This window comes from Osmerus eperlanus, chromosome 17, assembly GCF_963692335.1.
Source record: "Osmerus eperlanus chromosome 17, fOsmEpe2.1, whole genome shotgun sequence".
Taxonomy (NCBI): domain Eukaryota; kingdom Metazoa; phylum Chordata; class Actinopteri; order Osmeriformes; family Osmeridae; genus Osmerus; species Osmerus eperlanus.
Window position 1 is genome coordinate 14202367 of NC_085034.1, and position 16184 is coordinate 14218550.

Below are 16184 nucleotides of genomic sequence, written 5' to 3' on the forward strand. Positions count from 1 at the left end.
TTTTTTCCCAGTTGATCTTATAGCCAGAAAAACTGCTAAAAGTATCAATTGGCTGTAATAAAGGTGGAATGGATGATTTGGGGTGTGACATAAATAGAGTGATGTCGTCTGCAAATAGAGATTTCTTATTCTCTATATTGTGAATTTTATTTGGAGCAATGTCCTTGTTCAACCTAATTTGACTCACCAGAGCCTCAATGGATAGATTAAATAAATAGGGTGAACAAGAGCATCCCTGACGAACACCCTGTGGAGATGGAATGGTTGTGAGATGTCACCGTTAGAGAGGATGGAAGCTTGAGGGTGAGCATAGATGATCTCAATCCATTTAATAAACTCTATTAAATGTATTTCAGGGCAGTCAACATGTACCTCCATTCAATATAATCAAAAGCTTTCTCGACATCCAATGCAATAACCACAGACTCATCCTTTTGTTTCTGGTAAATGATGTTGAAAAGACGTCATAGGTTGAAATCTATATGTCTACCCGGGACAAAGACAGTCTGGTCCGGGTGTATTAAGCCGGCTATGTATTTAGTAGTGGTGGGCATAGATTTTTTTTTGTATCTAGATTAATCTCACTGTAATCTTGGCGTTAATCTAGATAAATCTAGATTAAAATGGCTCATTTGAATTCCGCAGAAGGCATTCAGAATATGTGTGCTACCCAAATAATGACTAAAAGTAAGTCTTTGAGAATGGGTTTCTCAAGCCAGGTGACGCATTAGACCAGGAGCTCATCTCCTGTTTCCAAAATGCATCACAAACTGCTTGAGAAAGCTGTTCTACTATGATAATTGGTGATGAAAATAAATTATGTTCAATAAGATGTACTTGTGTTTATTTACTGTTTATTAGATTAGTTAGCTTGGCTGATAGAGCTGTGCTGACGGGCTTGCCTCGGTTGCGCTCAAACATTGTAGTTTGACGACGACTCTTCCCCTGTGCTACATCAGTGCTTGGCCCGGCATCTTCCGCATTAGCTAAGGGATGCTTTGCGTTTAGGTGGTATTTGAGACTGTAAGAACTCCTACAGTAAACTAATTCCGCATAGCACAAGGTGCAAACAACCTTAGTATTGTCGACGTTTCCATTGGGAAGCTTCTTAAAAATACATTTTCCCTGAAGCGAACCAGGCGGCTTCATAGCTGCATCCATGTTAGCACGTCACGTTTCATGTGATAATTTCATACACAAGGCATACACACAGGTTCGAAGACTCGTTCTCGCCCCCTACAGTGCAATTTGGCTAGGTATACATCCGTGCTAAAATTTCAAGGTGAAAGTCATCATAGCTTGCGTAGTATAGACCCAGCTCCCAACCCAACTTTGAGAATAGATTAACGGCGATATTTTTTTTATCGCCGATAAGAGTCGCAGCACGTTAACGCGCGTTAACGCCGATAACGGCCCACCACTAGTATTTAGACATTCTATTGGCCAACACCTTGCTGAGTATTTTTGGCTCCATCTGGAGAAGAGATATTGGACGATATGATGACATGTCCAACGGATCCCTGTCTTTTTTGAGGATCAAAGTAATGTTTGCATTGTAAAGTGTGGGGGGTAGTATTGAAGTTTCCTTAGCATGGGAGAACATGCGTAAAAGCAAAGGGGCGAGACTAGGTGAGTATCTCTTAAAAAATTCAATGGTGAACCCATCTGGGCCAGGGGCTTTGTTGTTAGGGAATTGAGAAATAGCTGTTAGGATCTCCTCCAACGTTATAACGGCATCCATTGCCTTAGCTGCTGTTTCGTCTAGTGAAGGGACCTGGCTATTCTCTAAAAAGTGATTCATTATCTGTGGATCCGTGGATTTGACTTTAGACTGGTACAGGTCCTCATAAAACGATGCAAAGGCCTTGTTTATCTCGACTGGATCTGTTGTGAGGTTATCCTGGTTGTAGAGGGCCTTCATGACATCTCGGTATTCAGCTCGCTGATTCAAAACATCCGGACTGTAATCTTCAAAAATGTGAATTGGATCGCCACGATACTGGAGTTTACCTCTCATTTTGCGGGCTTCACGTATCACCCGATCGCGAACTTGGAACTTGTGGAAGCAAATAACAACTGATTGAGTTTTATCCTCTGATTTTGGCCTTGCGGTGAGGGCACGATGAGCATGGTCTAAATCTGTTGTTGAAGGAAGGACATTTTCACCCAACACCTCCACCAGTAGTCCAGCAAACAATTCGGTGGTACGTGATCCCTCGACTGACTGGTAGGCCAATGATACGTATGTTATTCCTTCTGCTACGTCCCTCCAAATCCATCACCTTTGCCTGTAGCTTAGCATTGTCGTTGGCTAGGGCTGAGCAGTTAGTTTCCAATTCCCTAATTCTATCGCTGACCGCATTGGCATTAGCCTCAAGGGATAGCAAACGACTGTCATGGCCATCTACTTTGGATTGCATCGTATTAAGGTTTGACTCGAGGGTTGAGAAAGCGGATCTGAATTCAGTCGAAAGGGCCGCTCTATGTTCTTCTAACATGGCGGCAATGGCGTCCATATCAGAATGGCCAGCTGCCACGTTATCCTTGGCAGTAGTGTCGTCCTTTCTTGTACTTCTGCAGTTTTTCATGGCCATCTTCTCACAGGATCGATTATTAGGGGTTAATAGTTGTAAATGAATATTCGTAGGGTAGGAAAAAAGGGGCAAAATTCACTACATTTATAAAGTAGGTGGGAGCGTGAAGTAAACGCGTCTACTCCATGTTCACGACGACCGGAACTCCCCAATATGATGTCTTCTTTGCATAACTTTCTTTCAGGTGTGTCTCAGCAAACCTGAAGTATCCAGGCAACTGTAGAAATAACTCTGGGTCATTTTTGGGGGCCGAGCAGCGAAGCGGCGAAGCCACATTAAGTGTTTGTACCTTTTCTTATTATTTGGTGTGCTCAAGCCTTCGGCGAGCCCAACCATTGTTCTATCACATATATATATATATTATTTTTTTTTCTTTCTTTTCCCACACCTAAGGATCCGTCAATATTTGGACTACATAGACAACGTCAGTGTCAAAAGGTTCATCTTGGTAGCGATTGAGTTGCTTGTATTTTTATTTACGTTCCGTTGCACGGTTTAGGCTGAAATTAAGTTTTTGTGGCAAAAAGTGCCTTGTGTCAACAAAGGGAACTCAGTGCTAACGTCACAATGTCAGCACACGTTAGCAATGACGCATGGATACAACGTGCATAGAGCTCCGGGAGTTAACGTCACGCAATCCCATCATGCACCGGTCATCGCCATTTTGGCAGGAAAGTGGAGAACCCCATAATTCCTGACAACTACCCATGGCTTCAACTGAGGATCATTCAGTCTTTTGGAATGACTTATCTGTAATAAATATGTAATGGCATTTTTGTGATGAAAAGTGCACTGATATAATGTACGTTAGCCAACGTTAGTAGTTAGCCGTTGACGAACGTTGCTAACGCTAGCTATACGTTAACTATAAGTTATAAAACTGACTGCATTAACATTAGATACACATAGCAATTTGTAGCCGGTAGACTTCAAAGCTGAATATTCATCACCAATCCAGCTGATTGCGTCCATTTATATCCCTTCAGGCTTTTGTAGGCTTTAAAAGACTCTCCAGATTAGGACTAATGAAAGTTGATAGAGAGTTGTAAATATCTGGATACAGAAGGTCGGGGAAGCCTTCTGTTTCACTCGTAAAGGTCGTAAAAATAAAAAAGTTTTGCTTCATAGCTGCCTATGTCTTTTGAATTAAAGTGCGCAGTGAACTCGGACAGGTTGAAATCCGTGCTGGCGACGTTCATTTTAGCCACTACTTTCCTGCCAAAATGGTGACGTAAACAGTAAAGTCACGTGACGTCCGGAGCTCTATAGATGTGCTGTTGCACAGCGAGTATCGTATCGTGCCGTGGTGTAGCAGCATCATACATTTACATTTAAAGTGGTGATTGACTGGGTTTTTGGGGTATTTCACACTGTTCCTTAAGGTCTCCGAATAGGGTATGTAACATTGGTTGGGCTGAAAATGGCCCGGGTGCTGTTCTATGCCCCCTGATACATCCAGTGAAATTTTCCCGGGAAAAAACGCTAGGTTTTCTCCTTTTATGGTATGCTCATGAATATATAGATGAGCTGCGCGCTGATTGGTTGGTTTACAACGAGTGAAGCTGCTAAGCAAAGACGCAACACGGCCAACAGCACTCACTGAAACAACGAAGGTGGAGACTTGAAATAAAAACTAACACATAAATCTATTGTGTCTACACAACACTGTTTTCAACAGATTGACTAGATATCATTTGAAATGATTACGTTAGTTGTTTCCACTTCTGTTGTCGAAGCAAACAGGATTGCCTTAGGTGGGTATACGTTAACACTACAGCTTAGCAAACAAACTATCGTGATTCAACTCAGCTTCAGTTAGCTCTAGCTATCTTGCTGAAAAAAGATCTGGACAAACATGCATCTTGAATTGTAGATTTACATAACAACACAGGTTATTTATTTGAATGAAACACAGTCAGGAACATGAAATAACGTTAGCCCCATTGCCAATAAACTAGGCTAAATCATCACACATTCTACCTATGCTCTTGCGTTAGCAAGCTAAACTAGTTTACATGCCTACAGTCTAGGTGTTTTCGCTATCTAGCTGTTCTTGCATTCCTTGCAAATCAGCGTTAATAAATAGGGATATTCCCATAGATAAACATCAGCCATGCCTGTCTTGTTCTTTGGGAAGATGGTGAAAAGTGTCAGGATTCCTGGTACAGCCTGGAACACTGCATTTACGGCACTCCATTTTCAATATCTTGAAAACGTATGAACTTTCTCATTTGTAATTCCTGTGGAAGTACAGAGCAGCGCGCAACTAGCTAAAAAAGTGTCGGAGATCTACGCGACCTCAGTTTATGTTCCTGGACCAGAAAACCAGAGGGCGGGTAAATGTAAATTTTGGGGCGTGACAAAGTTGATGCTGCAACTTGTGACGTCACAAGTTGCACTGTTTCAAAAGCTAGCGTTTGCAAGATGCAGTTTCAGAAAGAGGTTTCAATGGACTTTGAGGTTCACTGTATGTCTATTTTACAGACCAAACTGTCATTTTTCAACTATGACAAGGTAAAATCGGTTTTGCAATCAATCATCCCTTTAAGCAAATCAAGACTTGCATGTACAGTAAGTAATGTCACATTAAATAATGTATTTAAACTCAAGCTTGTGTGGTGCGTCGCTGTCTTCAATGCCACAGCCTAAACTTTACGTCAAAAGAAACGTTTCTCATTTCCAGCGCATTCAAACAGTGTTTTGGCTAGCAACAGCAGCTAGCTTGCTCGTAGCAAACTTCTTTTAAATTAGCCATTTCCCCCTAAATAAATGTCAAGCTTATTTACGTTTTATGGGGCATATTTTCAGTTAGCAGATGGTACTCTTTTAATCGTGATTCTATCTGAAATACTGCCGGTTAGGGATGGGCAGATCAATCCTAAAGTATCGCTATTTTCGATACTGGCATTGTATCAAAAGGATCGATTTTCTATTTGAAATATCGATCCTACCTGGGATTTCTTTTAAACAAGTGATTTTAGAATATTTTTCTAATAGTTGTAGGCCGTATAGTATAGAAATTTACTTAAATAAGCGGCATCAGCGGCAGCGCGCCACGCTCTCTCACTCTCACTCAGTGAAAGCACACTCAGCGCAGATTCGAGTGCATTGCGGCGGTCATGACTGAAAGAAAAAGAAGCATAATCTGGAGTTATTTCACTCCAGTTAACAACGATGAAGCTTTATGTGACATTTGTCAAAGGACAATACACCATTGTGGCAATACCACAAACATGACAAGCATCTAAAAGTTAAACACCCTAAAGAGCACAACGAAGTACAGCTGCCACGAGCAGAGGAGGCAACACAGACACGTAATGTCTATTGCGGTTGATTTAATATTAACAACGATGGCTTTCAGAATGCATTATAAAATTACTCAAATAAAAATATTTCATAGAAGTATCGGTATTGATATCGACGATACTGGTCTTGAAAGTACTTGGTAACAGATCGAAAAGAAAATGATTGGTATCGCCCATCCCTACTGCCGGTGACAACGTTGTTACAATAGCTTTAGGTGGTGGGCCGAAGCTCAAAATCGTGCATTTGAACGATCCCTGGCGATGGAGGAGCTGGATTTTTCTGTATCGCTTTAAAACTTTTCTACAACCCTTAAAAAATGTGTTGGCATGTCCAGTTCTTGCACATTTTTCAAGGAACATACATTTTGTTTCTTTATCGACACAGGCATGTTTTCCGGACAACTATGGTCCGCATCCAATAAGAGCTCATATACATTACACCTTCATAAAATCCACCAATCGTATACCCCGATATTCAAGGCGCGTAAAGTAGGAAGTAAACATTCACATGTGTATTTTGGTGAGCCGGTATATTGTCAGTGGGTGACTGGGCTTCAAATGTATGGAAAAAATCAAACAAATGGCTAATTCAGGTATTCTCTAAAGAAACATTCCACTTAAACAAGCATTATTGTTATATTATTGCGCTGCTATTAGTCATCAGAGCAAATTAACAGTTAAGTGATCATGAAATGTGCAGAACATTGTTCAAATAAATGTACAGTATTGTTTTAAGTGTGTGTCGCCTAAACACATAATAATGACATGAATCAATGACATACATAATTATAATTAGCCAAGAATAGGTATACCACATCAGTAACACTCATCAATATATATTGACATCTCTGCACACTTAGCAAGTTGGAAAACGAACCTCATTAGAATAATACACGCATGTGCACAATTAATTGTATTGCTAGCGGTGTATTCAAACCAAAACATTTAATCTACCCATTTACTGAAGCTAGTTGACAGCAAGGGCAAGATTCAACTTAAATTCAGCACCTCAGAACCATATGCTAGGTAATGCAGGATTTCACAAGGGTGTTACAGTAACTTCACCAACACAACAAATATAGCCAAAGCACGTAAGAGGAGTGAAAATGCAGCTCTGGAGAAGGTTTTCCAAACAGAAGGTGTGTATGAAATTCTGTATTTTGTATGGAAAGATGTACAGTGGGATCAGTGTATACAAAAAAACCTACTGCAAAATCAATTTGCTGTTACAATCTAAGTGCACCACATTTTAAAATGAGTTTACATATATTGCATGCTTATTGAAAGCACAGACAGGACGGGCAGGGCAGAGGAGATGATGGGCAGGACAAAGAAGACCTATAATCTGATGTGGAATACCATGCCCCTCTAGTCGTCCGAGTGTCTGCTCCCATGTTTTTTTTTTCATACGATAAGGTAAACTATGCAAGATGCCTTTCTTCTTACTGGCTGGAGATGAACAGTCTAGAGGACACACATTTTGCATATACCTACAGGTACAATCTGGGGATTTTGTTGCTCAGAGACAACAGGAGTAAGGTTTTGCAAACACTGCCTGTGATCAAGTCATAGAGCAAACAGCCAACAGAGACTCCAAAACTAAAGTTGGACTGATTGGATTCTCCCTAAACAAAGATGCAGTGCATAGATGCACCACATCACTCCAACACAGTTAACTGCATGAATCATGAAAAGATAAAAAGGATATTCAAAACATCATGTCAACAATCAAATGTATGATCAACCCATTTGACCAGACATTGGAAGGAGAAAGTCACATAACATCATGAAAACTAGCTTCAGATGCTGTTGTCAGTGACCTTTTTGAGGCTGAAGAGAGAGGAGACAATGCCTTTGTAGAGTTTGTACAATAAAGGCTATAGAGTGAAGAGATTAAAAAACATAATCTTTAGATGTTTAAGGACAGAGCAAGAAAGACAATGACGAAGGTTAAAGGTCAGGAAATAACTTTTAGAGCAGACCGAGACCTATCGCTCGTTTGATTATGTTGACACAGCTCAGTCTCCCATCTTCAGCCAGCTCAGTCTATTATCTTCAGTCAGCTCAGGGTCCCATCACCAGTCACTTAGTCCCTCTGGATAAAAGCGTCTGCTAAATTACTAAATGTTCACCAGCCAGCTCAGTCTACTATCTCCAGTTAGATCAGGGTCCCTTCACCAGCCAGCTCAGTCTATTATCTCCAGTCAGCTCAGGGTCCCATCACCAGCCAGCTCAGTCTACTATCTCCAGTCAGCTCAGGATCCCTTCACCAGCCAGCTCACTCTACAGTACACTCGACAAGAGGTAGACACAAGACAGCTTACACCCTCTACCTGGAACACATTATAGCATTAGATGTTTAAAAACAGTCCAACTTGGATGTTGTGTATTACTTTTTACAGGGTTTTTGGGGATCACTTGCAAGGGCTACCCCATTCAGGGTCAGCCAGTGTCGATTTTAAGTCTCCACCAAACACAACAAGAGGAAGAGCCAAGACTACATGAACACTTTCAACATGCTACATATTATGGCATTCGTTGTATAAAAATGTCTCAATAATGTTCTCATATTTCTTTGTGTTTTTTGGCTATCCTGAGCACAGCCAGCTAAATCTCCAGTGTCAGTGAGTGCCCAACAGTTTTAATCACCGCCACTGATTTAAAAAATGAAGAAAATAAGGTAAATTAAAGACAGACAGTGACACGGAAAGCAAGTATTTAATTAAAACTAGTGGTGGGCCGTTATCGGCGTTAACGCGCGTTAACGCGCTGCGACTCTTATCGGCGATAAAAAATATATCGGCGTTAATCTATTCTCAAAGTTGGGTTGGGAGCTGGGTCTATACTACGCAAGCTATGATGACTTTCACCTTGATATTTTAGCGCGGATGTATACCTAGCCGAATTGCACTGTAGGGGGCAAGAACGAGTCTTCGAACCTGTGTGTATGCCTTGTGTATGAAATTATCACATCAAACGTGACGTGCTAACATGGATGCAGCTATGAAGCCGCCTGGTTTGCTTCAGGGAAAATGTATTTTTAAGAAGCTTCCCAATGGAAACCTCGACAAGACTAAGGTTGTTTGCACCTTGTGCTATGTGGAATTAGTTTACTGTAGGAGTTTTTCCAGTCTCAAATACCACCTAAACGCAAAGCATCCCTTAGCTAATGCGGGAGATGCCGGGCCAAGCACTGATGTAGCGCAGGGGAAGAATCGTCGTCAAACTACGATGTTTGAGTGCAATCGAGGCAAGCCTGTCAGCACAGCTCTATCAGCCAAGCTAACTAATCTAATAAACAGTTAATAAACACAAGTACATCTTATTGAACATAATTTATTTTCATCACCAATTATCATAGTAGAAAAGCTTTCTCAAGCAGTTTGTGATGCATTTTGGAAACAGGAGATGAGCTCCTGGTCTAATGCGCCACCTGGCTTGAGAAACCCGTTCTCAAAGGCTTACTTTTAGTCATTATTTGGGTAGCACACATATTCTGAATGCCTTCGGCGGAATTCAAATGATTCAGTTAGCAGATGATACTGTTTGAATCGCGATTCCATCTGAAAAATACTGCCGGTGACAACAATGTTAAAGCTTGTTTCAAAGGGGGTTCAGCTTGTTTCATAATAAACGGACATCTGCAAACCGAAGCAAGCAAGCACACCCTACAATTTCCCCAGAAATTGTACCCTCTCTAGTTGGGTGTGCTTTGCCTTCGGCAAGGGCACAACCTTTGTTCTCTCACATATATATTATTATTTCTTTTTTCACCCCTAAGCCTCAGTCAATATTTGGACTAGGGTGACAACCTAGGTGTCAAAAGTTTAGTCTTGGTAGCGATTGAGTTGCTTGTATTTTTATTTACGTTCCGTTGCACGGTTTAAGTAGAAATTTTTGAGGCGAAAGGTGAAGCTAACGGTGGCTAACTTGCTAGCCACAGTCACTGACGCTACTAACGTCACTAACGTCACGAAAACTCGCGTGACTATCTTTAGCAGAACATTAGCAGCTCGTTAACTTCTGGGAGATAGCTAGGCTAACTGCTTTACTTCAAGGCAGCTGCAGAAACGCCACAAGCAAAGAGGCCTGGGTGATAACAATTTGCTCATTTGTGATGTGTAATGTACAATATAAGCTGATATTATTAAGGAAGTACATCTACTTTCGGAAACAGTACAGTAGTCTACTATTTCACTGAAGCATTAGCATCATGACATTAGCCTCTGTTGCCCGGGCAACACATACTACAGCGGTCTATGATGAATCTGTTTTCAATCGTTAAAATAAACATTCCTCACAAATACATTTTCGTTGTAGGATTTATTATGACATTAGACTACAAGTAAACGATTTGTGGGTGAAATTATCATTACCTGTGGTTTCAAACCAGTGTAGCTCACCTGCAACGCTGTAGCCTACGCGAGACACTACAAAAACATCTACACAGCTGTTTAGGAAGTCAAACGGCGACAGAACATCTTCGGCACTCCCCTTACTTCCAGCCTAAACCGTACAACAGAACGTTAAATCCAATTCAACCAACGCAATCGCTATCAAGACGAACACAGCAGTAGTCTAGTACTGTACCGTAGTAGTACAATTTACCGGGGCAGCTTCTCCACACAGGGCTATATCGCATTTTGCGTTGTTACTGACAATGATCGCTACCAGTGAGCTTTTTATGAATGAGCGATTTTCCACTCAATAAATGTCAAGCTCATTTACGTTTTTGGGGGCATATTTTCAGTTAGCAGATGGTACTGTTTGAATCGTGATTCCATCTGAGATAGCCAGGGTTTTTCCTGCATATAGAAAGTTTTCCCAAAAACGGCGCCAAAGCCGTTTTCCCGAGCGCCAATGAGAAATCCCGAGCGCCAAAGGCAAAAAAAAGTCTGGGATGAAGAAAAAAAAAAAGCTGTGTTCATCATGCGTGCAATGCATGTCAGCGAATATGTTCTCAATAGTATGTTTCAAGTAGGCTACAGCCGAACCCTCGTTCTGTTTTGATCAATAGTAATCGAGTTGATAAGCGTGTCTTCTTGTCTGATCAATACGCAACTGTGAGGTGCGCGAATGGACAGAGCGGCCAGAGCGGCCAGAAAATGAAAGCTCAAATGGTCCGATCTGGAATTTTCCCCTTATGTTGTCATAAGGGGAAAGGTTACCTCCCCTTTCTCTGCTTTGCCCGCCCAGAGAATTTGGCCCGCCAATGAGAAAATGGGCTACGACTTTCAAGCGTGATATTGTTTTTTCCTCGAGAGACATCATGGATTGCAAACGACCGAAGCTCATTGTGGGACTGCTCGTAGTGGCTGTAATTCTGCACCAAGGCTGAATTTCGGGAAAGAGACTTCAGATACAGTATTAGGGGACCACTAACGCCTATATATCTTGGGTGATCCAATCAGTGACACATGTCAACTTGCGATACCAGCCGAATTGTTGCGACTGCCATTTTAAATTCATAAATAAAATGTTATTTTTTGTGAGATTAAGCCTTACAAAAGTTATCACATGGTTTTTAGATTTTCTAAACCGTTTGTACGGCACAGCCAAATCAAAGTCGGCAACGAAGCCTCCAAAAAGGAAGCACGGTAATTTCTCATCAGATCTTAGCTGCATTGACCCCATCCTTGGTATATGGACTCGGGACCCTGTTCTAAAGACGTCCAAAAAAGTCTGTGTATTTAACCTCTAGGGGGTGCTGCAATAAACAAAGATTTGGCATGGGTCATCTACAGGCCGACCCTCACAAATTTTATCACACGGTTTTTAGATTTTCGAAACCATTTGTCCGGTACAGCCATCAGAATTGGCAGCAGTGCCGCCAAACAGGAAGTTGGGTCGTATCTCAGCAAATCTTTGATGGATTCACACCAAACTTGCTACTTGTATTCGGAACCCTGTTCCGTGGATGTCTAAAAGGTTTTTTCGTCATTTATCTGCTTGGCCCCTCATTGCTGCTTGCAGCTATATTACTGTGTGAGTTGCTCAGATGAAGGACCCCCAGACACATTGTCTCTCTATACTCTCTGGGCCTCATGTACTAACGCTTTTGCGCCCACTTCAGGCGTATTTGTTTCGCAACGTGCACGTAAAAGCATGGCGAGGTATGTACAAACATGCCGCACTGAGGTAAAAGCGCTGACTGCCTATCGCGGGAACTGAAAATGGCAAATTGCGCTTTTCCGTGTAATGCATATGCATTCACGGGAGGGTCAAGGGGAAAGTGGGAGTTTCCCATAAAGAGATGGGAGGGGATGCGTAAGGGGGGCCTAATTATGTATTCCGCAGTATGTACAAAAACCGCCTGTGAAAGCGCGCCTCTGTTTTGCGGTGAAAATTCTGCGCCTCTTAAAAGCGGGTGTAAACCAAGGTTGCGGGTTTCCTCGCATATGCCTCCTGGTGAAATGGCAGCAGTAATCTGAGCAAGACGAAGGCATAGGCCAAGGAGACGAGCTGAAAATATTTTTGCCACAAGGATCACACTTTTTCAGATGATAGAACACAAAATCATTACGACTTTGTAATTTTGGTCCAGATGGAATTTTTTGGTGTCGGTGTGGAATTCCGGCCTTGTATAATATTTAAATCCGCTGTTACTTCATGAACAAGCTCATCAATTTCGTTATCACAAAATCTTTGTTTTCACTGTTTTGACTTTGGTGGCTGATCCATGATAGAAAGAGAGAAGGAGGCCCATTCAATTGCGCATTTAAATGCTCGCAATTTACGGTATAGTGGGCGGAGAAAGCCGCTGATTACCCGATGAACTGCAGGTTTGGTAAATACGACGTAAACTGAAGTATCAGCGTGTGCTTTCTGCGGGTTGGCCATGACGCTGATAACGTTACGTTTGCAAATATACGTACATGAGGGCCTCAGTCTCTGTGTGTGGGTGTGTGTGTATGTGCATGCATACACGTGTGTGTCTGTGCGTGTGTGTTGCTGTGTGTAAGGTAGGGGGGACCGGTCCGCAGCTGAGCAAACAGGGAAAGTGTCGGATATCCACCGGATTAACTCACTGACGTGCCCACAAATACTTAGTCAAACAGATGGTACTTGAAAGGATGCAGACCCAAAATGCAACACCAACGCAGAACAACACATAAACCTGCACATAGATCGACCAATACTCTCGCAAACATCAAAGTCTTCTTCTGGTTGTCTAGCTTTCACCTCAAAATAGGAGTCGTTAGCTTTAGCATGGACATGGGAAATCAGGCATTCTATGTGGTGTGTGTGCATGCGTCTGCGAGAGTGCGTGCGTGCACACTTTTTCAGCTTGGGCTACGCTGATGTGCTTTGAGGCAGAAGCGAGCCGAGGTGCAATTGCACAGCCAGGTGCTGCCCCCTCTCACCCTCATGTCTTCCCAGAGTCCACTTCCTCCTAGTTAATTAGGAGAGGCCTGAGGGCAGGGGGTGGTGCTGCACAACAGCTTTATAATCTACTATCACAATGAGCATGTTGGAGGGTGAGTGGGCGTTTCTGTGCATCGTATGGGAATTTGGAGGGGCATGAGCGTTTGTGCACGTGTGTGTGTAGGACAACTCACCCTCGCACTGCTTGCCGTCTCCCTTGTATCCTGGCTTGCAGATGCACTTGAAGGACTTGGGGGTGTTCTGGCACAAGGCGTCGATGTGGCAGTCATCCGTGTCCTCGGAACACTCGTCTGCATCTGCACACAACAGTGGATGAGGCCGGTCAACTTTGAAGTGCACGGTTCAAATTCATACACATACATTTCTAACAAACAGGAAAAAAGGATTCCAAAGAGAGGGACAAAAGAGACAGGATTTGTGTATGTGTGTGTTTATGTGTGTAAAGAGAGAGGGAGAGAGAGACAAAGATAAGGTGTGGTAGTGTATGTGACTGAGATTATAGACTAGTGAGCGAGGGTGTGAGTGTATGTATAGAGAGAGAGAGAAAGAGAGAGAGTGTGTGTGTGTTGATCAGTTCATTGTTAGAGAGGCCTGTCACATCTGGGGCAAGATCCTGGGCCAACTAATTACATCTCATTCACACACAGACACACACACACATGGTTGTGGGGGGTTGAAAGAGAAATGGAGCGAAAGAGGTACAGATAAAAGACTGAGATTAAAGACAAACTGAAAGAGGGGTGAGGGATGGGTAGGGGTGTGTGTGTATCCAATCCTTTTCTCTCTATCTTCTTCTATGACTGCACTGTTGCATATCTCTGTGAAGAGTATTGCTGCTTTGGTCTCCTAATGTTTTGAGACATACAACAGAACCTGCTGCCCCTTAGCTGCATATAAATAGACTAGTTCAGTCATCTCTGCTCTCTACTCACGGGTAATAAGGCCTCACACCTGGCTCTTTGCCCAGTTCAACAAAATGCAAAAAATAAACAATAAAATGCTATTATAATAAAAATTTGTCTATCAAGTGGGTGTCTGTTTTTATTTGCCCCCATGCAAAGATTGCATGGGACGACAAAGTGGGATTGTGGAAAAGTTGTACTGACAGAACTCCAGTCCAGTTGCAGCTTTAGTACAGGACAGGACATAGGTTGTGGACAAAGAATTATATTTTAAGTATGAAACTAAACATGCAATGAATATCTGGGAGTCAAGGTTGTGGACAAAGAATTATATTTTAAGTATGAAACTAAACATGCAATGAATATCTGGGAGTCAAGTGCAATGTCTGATGTGTAGCTAATTCAAAACCTACACTTTTATTTACGAAGCCCAGTCCTCATGCTTTATTGTCTGTCTTATTAACCCATTCCTGATGGGAGGGAGGCAATGCATTGCTCTGTCCGCTAAATGGTCGTCGATATGGGGCTCGAAAATGACGTCTCAATCTCAAGAGACCATGAAGGCCATCCGTCGGCCAAGTTCTCCCAGCATGCATACTAGAACACCTCCAAGCAGGCAAATCCGGAAAAGATGCTCTGGTCGGTTCAAATGGGGATTTGTGTGAGGGGAGGAGTAGAAAGACTAGCCTCGTCGTGTACTTTGACACATGAATAGGCTCAGTCTCTATAATACTTGGCTTATTTGGTAGCAATGGAATTTTGATTTCAGACGCCAGAGACAGATTTTTTTACAGATTCTAACAAAATGTTGTTTCACCCAGTGCAGCAACACAAGCACTTTGAAATATAGGGTAGGCCTACTTGGCTGTGTGCAATTAAGCTTAAACTTTATTTACCCTGAAAAATAATTTAGATTTATATCTCGAGAATTCTATTTCTAGAAACAAATGTTAAGGTATGTTAACTATGATCAAGCTTACATTTATAACACATCTGTTAGTCTACAACTTAATTGACACTTAAGTGGGTAGACTCCGCGTTGCTGCTGTGCAAGTCATTACCATATATTATGTTAGCACAACCCTTTCAATTGTCACCCACCAGTATTTTTCATCATTTTGGAACGATTGTTGCCTATTAAAAGTTTATTGGTTTCACAAGCGCATTATATTGAAAACTGACAAGATGATCCCGTAACATAATTTTAACAATTTCAGATGCCGCGAATAGTTACGAGAACAGCTGTATGAAAATGTTATATTAATACTGTTTTATACATTGTAAAATGTAAGCCAGTAGCCTAATGCTTACCTGCGGGTCCAACATTCCCCATCATCTCACAAGTGTTTATGAGGAGGATAAACAAGCAGATGTCCCAGGAAAAACCAGAACTTCCCATGGTAAAACAGTGATAGAATGCAGTTTTTGGGTTGTGTGTTTCTTTGATAAGAGATCCGTTTTGGTACTGGCAGCAGGAGAGAATAGCAGGACCAACTGAGCCTGTCTTCGCCTGCTGATTGGCTTGCACATATTTGAGGAGGGGATTTGAGGTGTAATTTAGAGAGAGAGAGCGAGAGAGAGCGAGAGAGAGCGAGAGAGAGCGAGAGAGAGCGAGAGAGAGCGAGAGAGAGCGAGAGAGAGCGAGAGAGAGCGAGAGAGAGCGAGAGAGAGCGAGAGAGAGCGAGAGAGAGCGAGAGAGAGCGAGAGAGAGCGAGCGAGAGAGAGAGAGAGAGAGAGAGAGAGAGGCGGATTGTTACTGTCGATCTCCATGTGAGATGAGCGCAACCCTATGGCCCAACCGCACTTTTACCAGTCCCATAGTTGTTTGGAGCTGGTGATATTGTTTCCTCCGCTAGAGACAGTTTTGAGGTAAAAAAAAAAGAAAGAAAAACGGTTGATTAAACAGCCTAATCAATTTGACATGACTAGAATAGAGAACAGAGAAACGAATATACGTTTGTCTTTTGACTTTCAGAGTGAAGTGAATGGTATACTCA

The 16184-nt window shown here is 42.2% G+C and overlaps 1 protein-coding gene across 2 annotated transcripts in view; it reads right to left on the reverse strand.

Moving 5' to 3' along the window:
- scube1 (signal peptide, CUB domain, EGF-like 1) overlaps positions 1-15638 on the reverse strand; it is a 198383-nt gene extending 182745 nt beyond the window's left edge. For both annotated transcript variants that reach the window (XM_062482845.1, XM_062482844.1), the window contains exons 1-2: positions 15499-15638; positions 13459-13581 (exon numbers count right to left, since the gene is read on the reverse strand). In XM_062482845.1, the coding sequence (XP_062338829.1) occupies positions 13459-13581; positions 15499-15586 (211 nt within the window). In that variant the 5' untranslated portion in view covers positions 15587-15638. The remainder of the gene's footprint in view (positions 1-13458; positions 13582-15498) is intronic.
- Between the last annotated feature and the right edge of the window lie 546 nt (positions 15639-16184).